This window comes from Pinus tabuliformis, chromosome 5_1, assembly GCF_031772625.1.
Source record: "Pinus tabuliformis cultivar Carrire ecotype Pingquan chromosome 5_1, CPIR1, whole genome shotgun sequence".
Classification (NCBI taxonomy): domain Eukaryota; kingdom Viridiplantae; phylum Streptophyta; class Pinopsida; order Pinales; family Pinaceae; genus Pinus; species Pinus tabuliformis.
Window position 1 is genome coordinate 905,696,999 of NC_142305.1, and position 20,107 is coordinate 905,717,105.

The following is a 20,107-nucleotide window of genomic DNA, read 5'->3' on the forward strand; positions in this document are numbered from 1 at the left end:
TTTGACAATAACCTTCAATAATATTTTCAGAATTTCAGATTTGCTATGAAATGCTTTAGAAAAAACTCTCATGCAACTCAGAAATAAACTCTAAATGATAAACCCAGAATCAAAACTGGCTGGGCTCTACAAGAGAGTGCTTTGCGGGAGTTGGCTGGTTCAGCCGAGAACTTCCCCAAACGCCCACTGATTTTCTGAATAAGGGTTTCCTGCACAGCTCACTTCAACCATCAATAAAGAGAGAAAAAACAGTACTAGATCCTAAATGCAATGGAGATACCTGCCATTATTTCAAAAATTCTAATACCATTCAAACCTTAGTAAGTGAACAAGATACCTATGTTCAACAATACTCTACATCAAGCTATTACTAATGGCTGAAAATAAAATTATGCAGAAAATAAAATAGCTCACAGCACTTTCAGGAGAGTAACACCAGCAAGATTTCAACCCCAAAGTCTTTCTTTATTTGCACCAGAAAAAGTTTACAAGAGAGCTTTCTTCAGCACAAGACTCACAGATCGAATGATCTCAAATGACCCTTCGCACCCTATTTAAAGGAAAAATTCCCAACGGCTAGTTCGAGTGATCCATGTCAAAATGATCTCGAACGCCGATGAGGATCAAGATATCTCTTAATCTCATCCGTCGAATTTTTAATGCATTAAAAAATTGAAATTCTACATTTATTTTCTCAAAAATATTATTATTTTATTATTTTTAAGTTTTTATTTTATTTTATTATTATTATTATTTTTATTTTTATTTTTATTTTATATATATATTCTTCTTTTTTTTATTGTTTTTTATCTTTTCAATTTTTAAAATTTTAAATTTTAAATTTATTTTTAAATGGATCCTCGAACTTAGTCTTTGGAAAAATCACCTAGGACCTAGGACTTAGGACTTATGAGGGGATTAAAAGATTTTCTAACCCTCAAGACACTTTACATCATGACTTTTACAATTGTACATCTCAAGGGGGAAAACCCATTTGACATAGACCCTCATAAACCACCCAGTTCTGCGACACAACTATAATCTGGCAGATTAACACACTAGGATTCCTCTAAGATTCTAATGACAAAATTCATTTCGACTTTGGGGTTAGGCTGAAGGAAAACTCTGCCGATCATGGATCGGTGAGACAAAAAACCTTCCGGAACGTAGATTATCACGAGAAAATTAGATCCACCTAGGCAATTAACATACATGACTCATATCTGCTAAGATTATTTACAATTCACACATGCAGACTGGGTTTACAACATAATATGATCAAGTCGACGATGACTGTCGAATGGCACAGACATGTCAATCAAGCGCTATCCCTTTTGCGAAGAAAAGGGGGTGTACTTGCTATGGGAAGTTGACACGTAGTGGTCAACACACGCAATTGTGAGGCATGTTGTGGCACCATCGTTGTATAGATTCACGAAGTGTAGTTGCAAGCAGCACGCTGACCTCTACTTCATCAAACTTTTTCACATCCTCCAAGAATGCAAGGAAGTCATGTAAGTGCTCAGGCCAGGCCACTTCGCCTTCACCATCATATGTGATTTCAGACAAGTGATCAAAAAACTCCGTGATTTCAAAGGGATGTGCATTGGACAGACATCGCGGATGGTTAACTACAAAGATATCCATGATAGATGTGCAAAGATTCAAAATAGGATGTAAGGACTCAGCGTGTCATCTAGCCCTCCTTCTAGTGCCAGAAATGTTGATGGTGATGGACCCACCAACATGTCAGGGGATCTCCTCGGTAAGAAGTCCCAACTAGACCTCAGATCGTTTGGAGTAGGAGTCCCAACAGTGGGTAGTATGGTATCACCTTGACTGTGGTTGCGCGCAGAGGTATGTAAGACGTCCTTGCTGGTAGCAAGGGTGTGACCTTGCCACAAGTCAAGGAAGGTGGATGAAAGGCTCTAACACAAGGAAGGGGGGAAGAGTGCGCCCCTTAGAAACCTGTGATAGCACGCAGCTTCAAAGGGAAAACACGAGCAGAAAGACATCACGAGATGGAAAGCAGGATAGCCGATGATCCAAGGTGATGGATTATATCAACAACACGCTTTGATAAGATTCATACAAACACATACGGAATAGTCCATATATACATGCGTAAATTACAGCTGCATACTTCATTAAAGTAACCAGGATATCCAAACTACAATAACATCATATGCATGAAACATGTTGGCTCTGTTATATTAAAAGAGTGAAAGATCCAGTCAAACATACAACCATGACTTCCACTAGCCTCGATAGTGGAACATTATAATCACAACCACTTGCTCCTCCAAAGAGATGTACTAGCTCTGCACTATGGAGAAGCCAAGGCTCGTTACAATACACTCCAAGCTCTCTCTAAGCTTTCCGTAAATTTTGTGGTTTAATTTGTGCAAATTGTTTATGGAGCTGATGGCTAAAATTTTTGAAGCAATTTGCTGCTAAATTTATATTTGGATTATTACAGTGGTATTAGAGCAATATTTCATGGTTTTGCTATTAATTTTATGGATTAATTTATGCAATTTGTTTATGGAATTTGCGGCAATATTTTCCTTGAGAAAAATCCTAAGAAACTTATAAAAACTGTATTTGGGACATTACAGTGGTATCAGAGCTGGTTTTCTTGCCAGCCTGAAGGTTTTATTGCAGATCAATTTGTGGGTTATTTTTGAAAGACCAAGTTCAAGGGTTTCAGTTGCAGCTATTATTGTTTGTGGATTAAAATTTTTAATCTATTTGTCGGAGGATGATTGTTGCAGGTGTGTCCAAAAAAAAAATTGTTTGATTGGATTTATTGCAGGGCTGGAATTATTTTGTTGGGCCGAATTTATCTTTTTGGACCAAGATTATTTCGCTAGGCCAAATTTATCTTGCCAAGCTGGATTTCTCTTGTTGGGTCAAATTATTTTGCAGCAGTTGAATTTATTGGAGCCCAGTTTATTTGTCGGAGCTAGATTTATCTATTGGAGCCAAGTTTATTTTCCAATGCTAGATTTATTTGTTGGAGCCGAATTCATTTGTCGAAACTCGAATTTATCTACTGGGCTGAGATTATCTATTGGGGTCGAGTTCATTTGCAGGAGCTAATTTATTTATTGGGGTCGAGTTTAATCATCAATTCTTGAAGGCCAAATTAATTATTCCCAAAAGGAGGTTGGGATTATCATTTCAGAGGAACTGATTTATTTATTGTTGGGGTCAGAATTTTATGTGTTGAGGAGCCACTAGTTGTTGGGTAATCTTCAAGAGAATATCAAGGTTCTTGATTTGATATATTGCTTGTATTATTTTTTATCAAATTAATATTTCCCCCAAAGTTTATAATCTTGCTCTCAAAATGTTCGAAGAAATGTTTGCCCATAAACTGTTTGACAAAATGCATGAAAGAAAATTTTAATTTTTTTTGGGACTGGGAAACTTGCACTAAATTGGGTTTTCTGGAGCAGTTGGAATCTACCAAGGATTTTTCTGGGTTTTCTGAGTTTTATGAAAAGAGTCTGTGGTTAAAATTTCAAAATTTTCCAAGAAGTATTCGGGATGTAAATCAACATTCCTTCAGCAATTCGTTTTATTGGTAAATTGGGTAATTCACACCACTTGGTGAACTTGATCTTGGCTTGGATTTAAGACAAACCATTTTTGGGTTTTTACGAGTTTGGTGTGAGGAGCTCCAAGTTAATTTTTTTTTAATTTTCTAAGTAGTTTTGAGGGTAGAAACTCCAATTCTTCTTCAGTAGCAACAGCAACATTTTCTGGGCAATGTGTGCTACCTGTTTGGGTTATTTCAAGCACTTGGGTCTACTTCATTTCACCTGGGTTTTGCATGCATGCAGTGTGGTATCGAACTCATTTGAGCATTCTAAAACATGGATCAAACCTTCATAAATTTCCTTAATAAAGTTATAAACTAGTAACAAAAATCAACAGATCCTTTTCCAAGGGGATACTTACTTTGCTACAGCAAGAGCAACCACAAAAAGAGCATGAGTTGGGATACAAAATCTATGCACTTGGGAAAGATTTGAGATTCATGGGGTTTTTAGTAAAATCCCTTCTCAAATTGGAAGAACTTTCTTCACTCCTCTCCAAGGTAGATCAATTAGATGTGAAGAGTTTGATTTGGGCTCTAAAACTAGCCATGCTTTCCCTAGTACAACATAAGTATTTGGAACAACCTTGTATAGGAGTCAAACTTCGAGTTGCCTCTTGTCTCAGTGGTATCATGATGTTGACCACACCTATACCCCCTTACAGTGATAACATTATGAGGAGAGTCTTTAGACTGATAGTGGATGCCTTTTAGGATTTGCATAATGGTGAGGACCCTACCTTTGGGAAGAGGCTAGAGATTCTAGAAGTCATGGCCTTGGTTAAATCTTATGACCTCGTGTTTGAGTTGGAGTGTGACAACTTGATCTTGCAAATGTTCCAATGCTTCTTCAGCATTAGGAAACATCATCCTAACACAGTCATAACACACATGCAGTCCATTTTGTCCTCATGTATGTAAGGCTATGATGCCATTTGCAAGAGGTTGCAGTCTAGATTATTAGTCATTTGGAATAGACCAATGTTCTGCACTTTGGGAGTATTGACAATTGGTCCCACCTATTGGTCATTTGGATCTCTCTCGCTATGCTATGTCCCTGAATAAAAATACCGCTCCATCAATAGGATACCAACTCATGATGATCATTTGCCAACTTTCCTTTCATTCCCGTAATGTTCGAAATTGAAATTTACAACTAATAACAGACACATGAACTAGGCTATAGCAAATAAAATTATAAACACGCATGCACCATCAAAAACACCAAGAAGTTGAGCAAATATGTTGAGCCAATTTATTACTTTATGAACTGTAAGGAGTACATATAGCAAGGAACAAGTGCACTTGGGCTTGCATAAGCAAGCTAGAGCAAACCCAAGTGGAGGAAATGACCCCAAGAGCTAGGAAACTTCGGCCCAATATCCTTCTGCGCAGACCCATAAATTAGCAATTGTTGTTGCACTAGAAATGCTTAGAATGACCCTCTATGATGCTCAGAATCGCCTGAAAATGCAGTTGTAGCTTCTCCCAAAAATACTCATCCAAACCCAGAAAGGAATCTGCCCCAAACCAACCACTCGGAAAACCCACAAAATGGTGCAATTGTCAATTGAATAATAAAACGTACTGCTGGACAAAAATGGGAATTATGGCCTGAATACTGCCCGGAAAATTTTGCAAATTTAAGCCTGAACTCCTCTCAACAAACCCACAAAAACCCAGAAAGGGTTTTGGCTAATTTTGACCTTCCAAAATTGCCCTATTTTGGCACTACGCCCTCCTGAACAAAGACTGCATCCCCCAGTGATGAAATCTGTTGAAATCCTCCTTATTCCTCCTCAATCTGCAATAGGAATGATAAAGGAAGTTTTCCCAGATGTAAGGGAGAAGTCTCACATCAAATCCTGACACAAGATAGTTGGAACCAGCTCCACAGAAACGTTGTCCAATGACTCCTTGCGCAAGCCCTAGGAAGATAAATTCTTTCCCCCCAATAGCAGCCACCTCCAGCTCCAAAACTTTCCACAAAGGTTGAGCTCCCCCTCAAGCAACTCAACTAATTTTCTCCCGGCAAAATACACTCAGAAGCTAGCTGAAATGAATGGTACGATTTCTCTACTGCGTCCTCCCTGAAGTATGAATTGGCTGAAAGAATCTGCTGAGATGTGCCACAATACTCCACAACCCTCTCACCAAAGTAACAATAAATTACCTCACTAGGGTGGCACTCGAAGTCCACCAAAAGAAGGGTGAGTTCTTCCCTTGGAAAATTTTGTACTAAGCAGCACTAGTGACCCATAGTGACCCAACTAAACAGCTTAAGCAACAAAGGAAATAGATGAGTGAACAAAAGACCCTATTAGCTTCTATGCTCCTATTTATAATTTTTTTCTTGCCTCGCCATGTGGGTCCCTCCATCTAATATTTCGACTTCCTTCCCTTGGCAATTCGTTTTTCTCTCCAAGTGGCCCCCACATTCCACTAGAAAACTAATTTTCTATTTTTCCTAAGTCCCATACCCCAAAAATGTCTCCAATGCTCAATTTACAAAATTGTGCTATGCTTAGCACCTCCCCAATAAACTCCATTAACTCCCTCAAATGAAAAATCAAAATTGGGGACATTATAGTCCTCCCCATCAAAAATGGTTTGTCCTCAAGCAATGCCTAAACAAGCGCCCTCTCTGACTGTGGATCCCTACTGTCACTGCAAACTTCACCAGGGTCCCAAATGTACCATTGGATCATCCCTAATCTTTGTACTATCCTATAGTGAAGGAGTCCCTCAATACCAGGATCGCAAGCCAACCTGATCAACGTGAAGCACCCCTTGCTCCACTCACTATCCTGCCAGATATGGGCATTAGAAGCCCTTTGTCTACCGCCAATAAGTAGAGCATCTCGACGATGTAAAACTTTGTCCAAATCCTCATGAAGTTGCCCTATCGAATAGTCCACCTCATGCACATTGATTGTGGGCCCCTGAAGATACAACTCAATCTCTATGTGAATGAAGTCTCCCATGCATGAGCTCCTCCTGAAATCCTCCTGTTGGCCAACCTGCCATGTTGTGGAAGTCACCAACGCCATCAGTGAATCACTGAAACTTGATGGAAAATTTGGATAGTCCTCCCCTATAAAAACCAACTCACCCCTATGGGTAGCTTAACTGCCAAGTACTGTGACGCTAGGGTCCCATGCCCATCACAGGAAGAAATTGTCGTGTTGACCATGCGACACCTTGGTCATCACTAACTGTCTAGCATGCTCATACCAAAGCCCCCTCTCGCATAACTCTCGACCACAATCTATGTGATGATCGACGTTAGGCCCAACCTGCCAAAGCGACTCAATAGTGCCAGTGCCTATCACTCCATGGTTGGCCCCAATCCTAAGAAACAATATGGTGAGGGCTTCGGTGATTCCCCATGTGTCTGCCTATGAATGAATCAATTTGCCTGTTATTCTGACCATGCTCACTCAAGAGTAGAGTATGTTGATTTCTGGTAGCATCGGCTGTGCTCTAAGTCTCAAATTTTGCAAGGAGGCGTGGGCACATGTATTCCAAAGAACCCAGAAAGCGTTTTGGGAAATTCCACTCGAAGACAGCTTTATTAAAATAATTAATTATTTTTAATGGGACCCTAAGTCTAAACTTAGGAAATTAAAATAAATAACAATTGTGGGTGTAACTTCTAGAAGAAGATGAGGATCAAGTAGAAATGATCTTATCCATTGATTAGCTTCTATTCTGGGTCATTGAATGTCAACGAGAATATTATTTAAGGAGGCTTGAGGGTCATTTGGAAGACACACACAGAGAGTTCATAAGATCGAATTTATGAAGCAGAGCAACTGCCGATGAGAAATTCGAAGGGAGCTTTTGCAATGAGGGGCAAGGATAGTTCCGGTTGAAGATGTCTCCTGATCCGGGAATACTCAACAGAGGAGGCAGAGGGAGATCCAGGCCAAGCAGCGCTGAGCCAGAAGAGGCTAACATAGAGCTACGCATGCCCACGCAGAGGTAGCTAACGCAAAGGCAGCGCATAGCCTTGAGGAGGTCCAAAAAATTGCTGGGGAGATCGATTTCTGAGCTGGAAGCCAGGGTGTGAGACCGACAAGCAGAAATCGAAGTTCCTGGGCAGCAAATCAATTGGATGGAGGAGTGACGCTGTCCCCAGAGGGTTTGACGCTAGGCTGACGCAGAAGCAATGCAGAGCCAATCAGGGGCAATGATTCAGGGGCTGGATGAGCCAAGATTTCCAGTGATAGTGTGAGGTAATCTCACAAATCTCTCTGTCAGTGATATTTTCTTTAACTGGATTATCGAGAAGGCATCCAGAAGTTGTATTAAAAAATTACCACTGCATAATAATAAAAACCCTCGATGCTGCTGCACCGATTTTCCCGCATTGGGTTTTTTTGGGGACATTTGTCCAAAAATAGTTGTCACTTGTGTTGTATCTTTTCCTTGTTCAGTTTCTTGTTTCAGCATATTATTTTTAGCGAATGTTGTTGTTGTATTTACTTTGATATTTATTGTAGAACACAGTAAATAACTTGTATGGATTAACAAATACGAGAAGTAACATCAAGTTTCTACAATAAGGATTCCGGGTTTAGGAATTTTCACAAAGTATCCCACCAATCCACCGGATCCCTAGATCCCATAACCGTACTAGAGGTCCACAACCCCCAATCCTCTCTACCCGTCGTTGTGATATGCTGCTAGCTGTTGGACCCCTTTGTGTCCAATCTCTGACTCCTATAGGTATCCAATAGGTAGGCATCGAGCATCAAGAACCTGTGCCGTGAATAACCAACTCCTCTGTGCCTGCCTAATCACACGGCAAGATCTGTTGTCCCAGCCAGTGTTTTTAAAACCGGAACCGGTGACCGGACCGGTCCACCTAATGAACCGGTTTACCGACCGGAACCGGTCTAACCGGGACTGGTTTGGTCTAAACGAACCGGTTTTAAAAAAATACATTAAATAATTAATTTTTAATGAAACAAAACTATTTTTAAGATGTAAAACCATGATTCCAAGCGAATAGAGACAAAATATGCAAAGTTTGCTCATTTATATACCATGCAAAGGTGATTATATCAAAATGGCACCGAGTGCAATACATATCATCGACAAGTCCATCACCAACAAGAAACAGTTCTGTCTCCAGCTATGGAAGATCAACAGACAAAATCACAAAGTAATCCAGCAAATATTACAACAACAAAAGTTGTTGGGATACTTCCGACCAAAGAAAATGAACAGATAGCATACCTGGCAGAACAAATAAATAAACAGCAAAAAGAAACCAGTAGAGCTCTAGCTAGTGATGTGACTACAGAGGGAACTGTTCTACAAATTGATGCAGCAACAGAGGATAAAGGTATGGGATATGAAAACAGTAACAAGAGAAATGTGGAAAAAACAGAAAGCACAGTTGATGATAAGCAACAGTTGACCTTGTCTCCTGCTTTGGAAGAGCAACATAAAAAAATGCAGTCAGCTCCATTTATCAATGAAGTAAAAGATGGAGAGATGCTTCATACAAGGAACAATGCCTGGGAAGCAGACCCAACAATTACTTCAGGTGAACTGCACAAAGTCCTGGATCCAATAGCAACTGATGCAACAAAAGAGGTAGATGTTACAGCATTAAATACAGCAGCACAGGGGCAATGCATGGATATTCAAAGTATTAAGATCAGGAAAGCAGAAGAGACAGCAAGTATATATGATGAAAAAAAGCAGGACCCTCTAGAAGACAAGGGTAAAGACCCATATCCAGCACCACCTGCCAGTGCAGTAACATCAAACGCTAATATTCCAATGATGGATAGAACAAATGCCACACTCCAAACAGGAGAACATCACAAACTATCATGTACAACTACAACAATAAAAAAAGACATTCAGGCTGACAATGTTGCAGCAGAGGCTGTACTAGATGTGGAAATTGAATGCAAGGATATTAAAGTTGACCAGAATAATAAAAATATAGATGTTGATGAGCAACTAAATGTGTCATCTCCATCATTGAAAGAGAAATATGAGGAATCCGACATAGCTCAACCTACTATTTTAGCACTAGCAGTCATTAAGACTTTTAATGCAAAGGATGATACAGTGGAATTAAAACAAATAAGACTACAGGAAGAACTTCATAAAGAATTCAATAGGACTTCTGTCATTGATGCAACAGCGGAGGCTACTAATGAAGAAAGAGGGGATGCAAAAGTTGTTGAACTTGAAAGCAGTGGTGTTCAAGAGCTAAAAGAGCCAGAGAGCAGAAGCATTGATGGGATGCTTCCAACAGTTAGCATGCAGACAACAGAGCTGACAATAACAACAGATGAAAAGAACAAAGAATCCAGTAGTTCTCCAGATGCGAATGTGGAAACAGAGGAAGATCCTTTACTCATTAATATAGCAAGAGAGACTAAAGGCTCAGAACATGGAAGGAATAATGGGGAAAATGCAGAAAGGACACAAAGCACAAGTGCTGAGCAACAATCAAACTTGTCTCCGGCTTTAGAAGAGCAACATGAAGAGTCACAGAGTCTGTGCCTAAAACCGGCCGGTTTAGGACAAAACCGGCCGGTTTGTTACAAACCGGCCGGTTTTGTCCTAAACCGGCCGGTTTTTACCGGTTAGGTCAAAAAATCGGGCAAGTGATGGGTTAAACCGGGTTTTTAGGCCGGTTCCGACCGGCCAGCTAGCTAACCGGCCGGTTTGACCGGTTACCGGTTTTTCAAAACGGTTTTTAAAACTATGGTCCCAGCTCCTGATGATGTGCCCGGGTACTGCCGGAAGCCTAGGCATCATCCTGCCAACAAGGACTACCATCCCCCGCACCTCATGCTCACCTAATGCCTCTAGTTGTCCAGCTGAAAAATTACCATGCAACTCCCGCTTGGTCACCTCCCCAAGTGTGAGCCCAAGGGTGGAACATATGCTACCTTGACAATCAACCATGACATCCCTAAGCCTGTATCCGTCAACTCGTGCACCTACCAAGTGTCTCAACTGGAGAGTCTCCTCCCAACCCATGACACGTGTCTCATCCCACTGCCTAGGGTGAGCCTCCCATGCCCTGTTGCCTGAATGGAGTGTCAAGGGGCAACAACCAAACACTTTGTGACCGTAAGCAACACAGGAGAATGATGGGTGGGTATGTCCCAAAGGGTATGATCAAGACTCTGTCGGAATGCTCAAGAGTAATCCTACGAATGACCCTATCTCCGCCTTGGATCTGCTAATAACCCCCTCGAAGCCTTGTATCCACTAAACATGGTGTCCCCAGATGCTCAACAATGTCCTCATTGATCCTAGGTGAGTTGCATCCAATGGTACACCTAATGCCCCTGTCCATAAGTCTCCTTTAAGGAAATGCTCCAAGAGCCTGTTGCGCCGCATCATGCATCACTGCATACCACCAAGTATCATTACACTCATCGGCATGCCCCTGTACGCCGCAACCTATCCCAGTACACCACTGGATACCCCCGGTTACGGCTATACCATCCTGTACTGTTTTGTAGCCTGCCTGTCTCACTACACCTATCACTCCCCGCATATATTCAATGTGAGCAGAGAAACACATCCAAGGTATGCGTGGAAGCACCCCCAAAAATCTAGGGAACATTGTAGGGGATGTCACAATATCCAATTTAGGGGATCCTGCCCAAAATACTAGAAATTCAAATTAAAATGTATGAAAACTGAAAAATTATCATTGAAATTTCATAAATAACAATGCACCAATAGCATACATCAGCACATGTGAGATAATAAATCTTAAATGATACATGTAAGAATGTAAAACAGCATAACAATCATGATTCATAACTCATCTATCAGTATTGTATGTCTCAATATCCATAGAAAATTTATAGATATAAATCTTAAGATTGCTAATTGAAGAATAGATGAAATGAAATGAGCATCACTGCTCAACGCAATGCCCCTCTAGTCTCTACATCTAGCTACTGCATGAAGGAACAAGGACCAATTAAACCAAAATCATTTGCATTCTCCAGAATACTCAATGGCACGCCAACCAACCCAACTAGTGCCTAATTAGGTTCCTCCTCGTATATGTATTAGGTTTACATTCATTTTATGTTGTCCTTTTTATTCCTCAGAACAATGGACTTTGGCCAAAAGGGACCTTGGGAGCATCTCATTTTTTGAGGGGGACATTCCCTACTATGTTCCCCCTAAAAGGGGGCATGAGAAAATGTCCCCCATGCTGTACCCACATCCTGGGAGCATAAGGAGCATGTCCCCTTGCAACACTGATATTTGTAAATATTTTTTGTTTTTTTAAATATTCTTTGTCATAACCCCATTCACCTTTCCTTCAGAAATTTGGATTTAACTTCCAAATTCCAATTGCCCTGATACCTATCTCCCCATTCCTGAAACTCGGTGCAACATAGGTCTATCTAAACGTCATAAAGCAAAATGCAGACTTGTGCATGAATCATTAACCCCACAAAATAGTAGTTATTTTTAAGATAATTTATATTATCTAGCCATGATGTTTTTTGCATAATGTACCTTTGTTAGTCTTTGCACTCGAAAGTTGGCACCATAACCTACTACTATTGTATCTGATGAAACTTCGACCACATCATCAATAGACAAAGAATACGTGCTTACCTGAAAAAACGAAAAAAGAGGATTTACAGAATCAAGGAAGTTTCTCTGAATTCTTACAAACAGAAAGTTGCTAGCAGAAATTAAAGGAAAATGAAAGCATTTATGCATGATAGAGAAAATTGAAAACAGACAAATATTACATACCACACTTGAAGGAATGAAAGAAATCCCAAAGGAATCAAACACCAGATATGACACATTCCCCAAGTTGATATTGAAGTTGTAATCACGAACCTTGACAAGAAAAGATCTACTATAAGCGGAACTGTAAATTTCTTCTGTTTGCAAAGCGATATAATAGAAAGCAACCCATAAAATGCTGTCAATGGTCACTTACCTTTCCAAGGTAATATCTATCTTCCGTTACAATATCATAACCAACCTGAACATGCACAAACAAATTAATCCTTTTTCAGTTGCTAATAGTGATCTAGAAAGTTGAGTCAGCATCCATTCCAAGCATGCATAATATTTCAAGCGAAAAAACATTAAAGGAGTCCATTTAATAAAAGGAAATGAATTTCACATGTCCAAGCATTTCAAAATAACATTACAGTTTATTAATTTTGAACATAGATTTCTACAACTCAAATTCAATTGGAAGAAATTTGACCAATTAAAAAAGAGAATTATATGTGGGGAAAAAACCAAGTCCAAAAACAAAGATATACAACCATTCAAATCAAAGGAGCTCCAAAATCCAACTTGAGTTCAATCAATGTAAGAAATGGTCCAAGAATAATAAAGACGGTGCCAAACTTGGTAACATAATTAAAGAAAACCCTCCTCAGTTTGTGGTTTTACAGGCAAGTCATAGCATTAAAAAGATGAAACATATTCCAAGCATGGCCAGTCACTCAGAACTGTTTTTGACCAACCTTAAGTTGCATGTATGCATAAGAAGCAAACCAATGCCATAGATGGGAATAACTATCTGCTAGTCCTCACCTCATTTTATTTTATTTGCTTCCAGTTAAGTGGTGTGACCAAGGCTAGCTCTCATACAATCATCTTCCAAGAAGGTAACATGTCAATTACTAGGCCCCATGTGGCTGTGATTTCTGGACTACACCTAACAACTATCGTCCCTTTTGTGTCTTTTGTCGTACTAATGTAATTTAGATGGATTCTATCTCTTCTCATCCTTTTTCTTATATTATATATTTCTCTTGTCATCTCCTTTCTTATATTATCTCTCTTCCAAATAACTGCCTCTTGTCACCTGAGGAGATGAAAAACCTTTGAATTTCATTTTTTTAAAGCAGGTGGACCCAGTACTGGAGCCCCAGTTAACTTGTGACACATGTTAACATATATAGGCCAACCAAGCTTGGACGCAGGTCAACCTCAAAAAAATGGGATCAGAAAATGATAAAGACCAAGAAGATATGTAAAACAGATTTTGTATAAAAATTACCTCACTCCAACAGTTGCTCAATCTGCACATTTATAACTAACCTTAGTAGCTACTAAAACTTGAATATACAATTGGCCATTTGGAATCTGGATACAACTTGACGTTTTCTAGAGGCATGATATTGCAGTTAAGAGGCTCAGGATGCAATTTTGGCAGCTTTTTGAACTTTTAAAGAAATTCAATCTTGGTAGAGTAGTCCAATCTACTACTGCAGGAAGGCAGTTCTTCTTGCCACATAATGAGATTCTAACTTTTTGTTGATTGAACTTTATATTTCCTTTCAATCACTTTTTGATACAAATAACAATCCAGTCAGCATAATTGTGAAAATTTCATCTATTGCAGCAACTGGAAATTATTCTCCTAATTGTAAATTAAATTAAGCAGTTTATCTGCTACGGCAAACAACAAATAAAATCACAACTACAATTTTCACCATAAAAATACTGCGGAAAATAAAATACTAGAAGCTGAGGAATTCTAGCACACACATAAGAATTTTGACACGGTTATTTTTTGACAATTGTCCCCAGAAAAACCCAATGTGGGAAAACCAGTGCAGCAGATGAGGGTTTTATTATTATTCTTCAGTAGCAATTCTGAGTACAATAATTTAGATGCTCTACTAGCAATCTAATTTGAGGAAAATACTAGAAAAATTATTGTGAGAATTTTCTCTCAGCCCACAGCTAATTTCTGCCACCGAAATTGCCTCGCTAGCCACACGCTGAACCTTCTGCATCACACTTTGCACACTATTTGCGCAGAACCTTTGGGGATTTCGACCTTCCTCTCACTGCCTCTTCCCGGGACTGGAATATTACCTCCAGGAATGTTGTTAACCTCCTCTACCACCTACTACTCGCCCTCTGGATCTATCTTCTCTGTTGAATCTTTGCCACTGAGAAAATCAAACTGTCTGGGCAACTTAGTATCTACACTGGTGTGTTCTCCATCACCACATCAATACCTTCTTGTATCTTCTTGTTGGGACCCCAATGGCCAAGATTAAATCTTAATCAATGGCTCGGATCATTTCTGGATCGATCCGTGTGAGTTTCTAGATGATTCTCACCTTATCTTAATTAACATTGATTAATTAACCATATTCCCTAAGTTTAGACTTAGGAAATATTTAAAAATGGCTAATAATCTAATTGAGACACTTCTAGATGGAATTTCCATAAATGATTTCTAGGTTTTGGAGATCTCATGTATTTTAGCCTCTCCACCAAATTTCGTGGCTAGAACACATTTGATGCTACAACTCCCTCTTAGCAAGGAATGTGTTCTAGTGTTGCACACTCTGCCACAACACTCTATCTTTGTATCATCTTTTGTCATGTTGTTGATGTCTAGCTGTCGTTGCCCACCAACTACTGCGCAACTCTGATGTTGCATCTGTGTTGTTGCTAACACTACCATATTGCTACCAACACTACATCTGTACTGCAACTCCATCTCATCTATTGTTGTTGCAATTGCAATATCTGCAACTGAAAATATGTCCCTCCTACTGGAACGAGTTCTCCACCATACCCATATGTTCTCTGAAATAGACGAAGTTAGCTCTCCCTAGAGCTTTTGTGAGTATGTCTGCAACCTGCACTTCTGTGGAAACATATTGTAGTTGGACTACCCCATGTTGTACATAATCTCTGATGAAATGACACCAAATATCTATGTGTTTCACCCTGTCATGAAACATTGAATTCTTAGAGAGCTTGATGCAATTCTAATTATCACATTAGACTCTAGTCGCCTCCATTCTCTACCTAAACAAGCTTACTAGCAGATTCTGAATCCATATAGCTTCACATGTAGTTGTGCTTGCTTCCATGTACTTTGCTTCTACAGAGCTCAGAGCTACCGAATTCTGCTTCCTGCTGCACCACGAAACCATCACTGATCCAACGTTGAAGCAGTACCCGGAGGTACTTTTTCTGTCTAATGAATTGTCTTCCCAATCTGGATCTGTGAACCCACATGGTCTGACGTCGTCCCCTCAGGTATATCTCAACCCATACTCGACTGTGCCTCACACGTACCTCGGAATATGCCTCGTTGCTGCCCAATGTACCCTCTTTGGCTCTAACATGAACTGACTGAGAGTATTGACTGCAAAGCAAATATCTGGCCTAATGTTGACCAGATACATGAGAGACCCAATAAGTTGTCTCTACAAGGTAGGGTCGACATCCTTGTCATCTGATGCATCTATTTTCTCTAGTTGGTGATCATGGGCGTAGACATGGGTCTACAATCCTACATCCTGAACCTCTTTAGAATATCTGTAGCGTATCTTCCTTGCCCAAGGAAGATCTCTCCATCCTTCTGCCACACTTCCAATCCTAGGAAATAGTGCATCAACCCCAAATCCTTCATATCAAATTCTGCTGCTAGGTTCCTCTTGCAATCCTCTATGAGCCCTAATGATCCTGTCAAGAAAAGATCATCCACATACAAAACTAGGATGAGTGGCTCACCCTCTACCATCAAATAGTAAAGGTTGGGATCTGCATCACTTTTGATGAATCCCATCTGCTGCAAGTTGCTGTCAATCTGACCATACCACGCCAATCTGACCATACCACGCCTTGGGAGCCTACTTGAGTCTGTATAGAGCTTTCTTCAGTCTGCACACATGAGTGTGCCTCTCATGAGTCTCGAAGCCCTCTAGCTGTTCTATGTACACCTCTTCCTCTATCACCCCGTTTAAGAATGTTGTCTTGACGTCCATCTGGTGAATCTGCCATCCCATCTGAGTTGCTAGGGATATAACTAACCGGATAGAGGTGTATCTAGAAACTAGGGTGAAGGTCTCCTCATAATCTATCCCTTCTTTTTGTGCATACCCCTTTGCCACGAACCTAGCCTTGTACTTTTCCACACTGCCATCTATAGCATACTTGATCTTATAGATCCATCTAGAACCTACAACTGACCTGTCTTCAAGCCTTGGCACCACCTCCCAAACATCATTCATCATGATAGAACGCCTGATGTTGTGCAGCCTCCAGAAAACTGGAAGGTTCTGCAACCTTAGCCACCAATGCTTGGTACCTGTCAGGTTCTCTCTGCTATCTTTTTTCCATCCTATGAGTTCCAATACACTCCTCTGCATCTCTCAATGTTTGACAAACCTCTTTGCTAGCTCGACCACTAGTGGTGGGAGGTTCAAACAGTTCTTGCTCGTCCTGTCTTTGTTGCTTCGTCTGCTGAGAACTTCCCGGATCTCTTGCACCTGAGGAAATACTAGTACTAGTCACTGTACTCGATCCCTGTGACTGTCCTCCTATCGGTCCCACTCACTGCCCCTGTTGCTACACGAAAGGAGCATCTGCTGACTAATTTTGATCACCTACAGACATCTCACGAGATCTCCTAAAATCTCGATCCTCCGTGAACTTCACATCTCGTCTCAGAACAATCTTCCTACTGCTATGAATGTAGATCATGTATGCCTTTGAAGTTTCGCTATACCCAATGAGAAAACCCTTCTCTGCAGTCTGATCCAATTTGTTATGCTTTTCATTTGCCACGTAGCAATAAGAAACACTGCGAAAGATCCTGAAGTGACTAACTTCTAGCTTCTTCCCTGTGAAGACCCCTTCTGGCATTTTCTTCCCCAATGCTCTATGAGGAGTCTTATTCTGAATATACATTGTCGTGTTACATGCCTCTGCCCATAGAAACCTAGGCAAATCCTGGTCATATAACATAGCCTTTGCAGCCCCAACTATGGTTCTATTTTTCGACTCCGCTACCCCATTCTGTTGTGGATTATATGGGGTTGTCAATTCTTTTCTGATGCCTTGCTTCGCACAAAAATATGTGAAGTACTTACCAATATATTTTCCACCATTATCTGAGTGAAGCACCTTGATCTTCTTCCCTGTTACATTCTACACAAGAGCCTTAAATTCTTTAAAATGATCGAAGGTTGAACTGCCCAGAAAATGAGCTACCGATTGTGAACAATAGCTGCTAGGGCCTCCTCCGGTGCTCAAAAAATTCTAGGAAATTAACCCTGAGCTCTCCACCAAATACCCACTAAAGCCCATGAAGGAATTGCCTAATGCTAACCTTGGAATTTCAGCCCAATTTCCCTCAATGGCTCTGCTGCTAGGTAATTTGACCCACCTGTAAATCATGTTGTTGAATGCCCCCAAATGACTACAATCACCAACAAATCTCCTTCCCGGACTCCCCCACAAGTTTTAGCCCAAAATTCCCTTCTCTTCTCAACCCCCACGTGTGGCACTACCAAGGACTACGCAATGCCTACACTGCTGCTGTTGGAACTTCCCCACACTCACACTACATTGCTCCCAGATCGATCTGAAAAGGATGAGACTCCCTCCTTGGGCTGGCACTCGAAGTCCACCGAAGCAAGGGGTGATATTTCCGCTTGGAAACCTCTTGTGCTCAATAGCACTTGTAGACTTGGCTTCAGCTCAAGTGTGCTAGTCTAAGAGAAAACTCAAATGATCAAGAATGCCCCAAAATGATTGTCGCCTCCTCTTTTGTCAAAGAGCCTCCCAATTTCCCATTTGGGCCCAACCATTGAATTTCCCCAACCAATCTCCCTCCAATCAGTGTGTACTTCCTTGTGGTTTGTATTTCACTATGGGTGGCCCCCACTTGCCACTAGCAATTCAATTTCTCCCCCTTCTTCTAATGTTTGGGCGTCCCCTTAACTCCAAAATTCATGTGGGACCTCTAAACCCACCTTTCCTAAGTGCAAGTACGAAATAAGACAAAATTGGGCAAAATTGATATTTTCCCTTAGCAATATTGGTAAGTGGGAATATCACAGTCCTCCCCGCCAAAATGTTGATTTTCCTCAAGCAGCTGTAATGAAGGATGCTGAAGTATTTTCTCTCTCTCCCAAGTAGCATCCTCATTTGGTAGGTTCCTCCATCTGATAAAAAATTCTTTGATAACCCTGTTCCGCAAGTGCCTCTCACAAGTGTCCAAAATAGCCTCCATCTCCATAACTAAGTGCCCCTCATCATCCATGGGTGGTAGCTCTGTAGCTGCGGTCACCTGCTACCCCAGTGCCTTTTTCAGGTAAGACACATGAAAAATGTTGTGTACTCGGCTCCCCTAAGGGTAGCTCCAGCTCATATGCTACCTCCCCAACTCTCCTAGTGACTAGGTACGGGCCACAGAAGCGAGGCTTGAGCTTCTTGGCCCCCTTTTGTTTGAGTGTTAACTGTCTGTATGGTTGGAGCCTAAAGAAGACTAAGTCCCCAACCTCAAATTGCCTCTCTACTCGGCCCCTGTCTGCATAGAGCTTTTGTTGGTTCTGCACAGTCTGCAGGTTATCTTTGAGAGCCTGCAAGATATCTTGGCTCTCCTGTATCCAATCCTTGGCCCTAGGGGCCTTGCTGTCTCCAAACATCACGTCAACAAAAGATAATGCATCATAACCATACAAGGCTCTGAATGGGGACATACCTATGGACATGTGGTACATGGTGTTGTAGCAGTACTCACCCAAGTGCAACCATCATATCCATGCACGTTGTTGGCGCATCACGTAGTTATGTAGGTAACCCTCCAACCATTTGTTGACTATCTCTGTCTGCCCATCAGTTTGGGGGTGATAACTGGTACTTGAAGTGAGCTTTGTGCCCACTAGTCGAAACAACTCCTGCCAAAATCCTCCCATAAACCTGTTGTCTCAATCACTAACAATGGTCTTCAAAAGACCATGAAGCTAAAATGGTGAAAAAGTGTGCAAGGTTTGTCAATCGGTCTACCACCATGTATATGCAGTCCTTGCCCTTCACTGTGGGCAACCTGGTAATAAAATCCATCGACACACTCTCCCCTTTCCCCTCAGGAATAGGAAAAGGTTGTAGTAACCCAGTACGGTGTGTCTACTCACCCTTCTTCCTTTGGCATGTGTCACACTCTCGAACATGCTGTGAAAATTCCTAGATCTAACAATCTCTGGAATCCTACTGCAACCAGCTGAATCTACTTCACCTAGATTGTAAATTACATTACAAGCTTATTTCAGATTTCTTCATGAAATATTGAAGTAAATTACTGAAGCAGCCTACACCAATTTAATTATGATTCTGAATAATAGAAATTGAGCAATGAAAATAGAAACACATAGGACAATTATTTTTGGAAAAAAGTCCTCGGAAAAACCCAATGCGGGAAACCGATGTAGCAGCTCTGAGGGTTTATTATTAAGCAGTAGCAAAATCTGAATACATCACTGAGTACCTCACAAGGTTATTCAGTTACAGAGAGAAACACTAGCAGAAGCTTTGTGAGTTTTACCTCACACAATCATTGAGAAATCCTAGCTAATCCAACCCCAAACTGACTGCCCCCCGACTTTTCTGGCTACCTTTGCACTGCCTCTGCATAGTGTCTGCGTCAGTCCAGTGTCAAGCTCTCGGGGTGCTGCGTAACTTCTCTAGTTGGTCGAT

The 20,107-nt window shown here is 40.8% G+C and overlaps 1 protein-coding gene across 2 annotated transcripts in view; it reads right to left on the reverse strand.

Annotated features, from left to right (window-relative positions):
• The window catches only part of LOC149167743 (uncharacterized), a 293,220-nt gene that overhangs the window by 45,330 nt on the left and 227,783 nt on the right, over positions 1-20,107 (reverse strand). The window contains exons 4-6 of one of the 2 annotated variants that reach the window (XM_089433124.1): positions 12,573-12,617; positions 12,380-12,469; positions 12,134-12,235 (exon numbers count right to left, since the gene is read on the reverse strand). In XM_089433124.1, coding sequence (XP_089289250.1) covers positions 12,134-12,235; positions 12,380-12,469; positions 12,573-12,617 — 237 coding nt within the window. The remainder of the gene's footprint in view (positions 1-12,133; positions 12,236-12,379; positions 12,470-12,572; positions 12,618-20,107) is intronic. The other variant, XM_089433125.1, reaches the window with a different exon arrangement.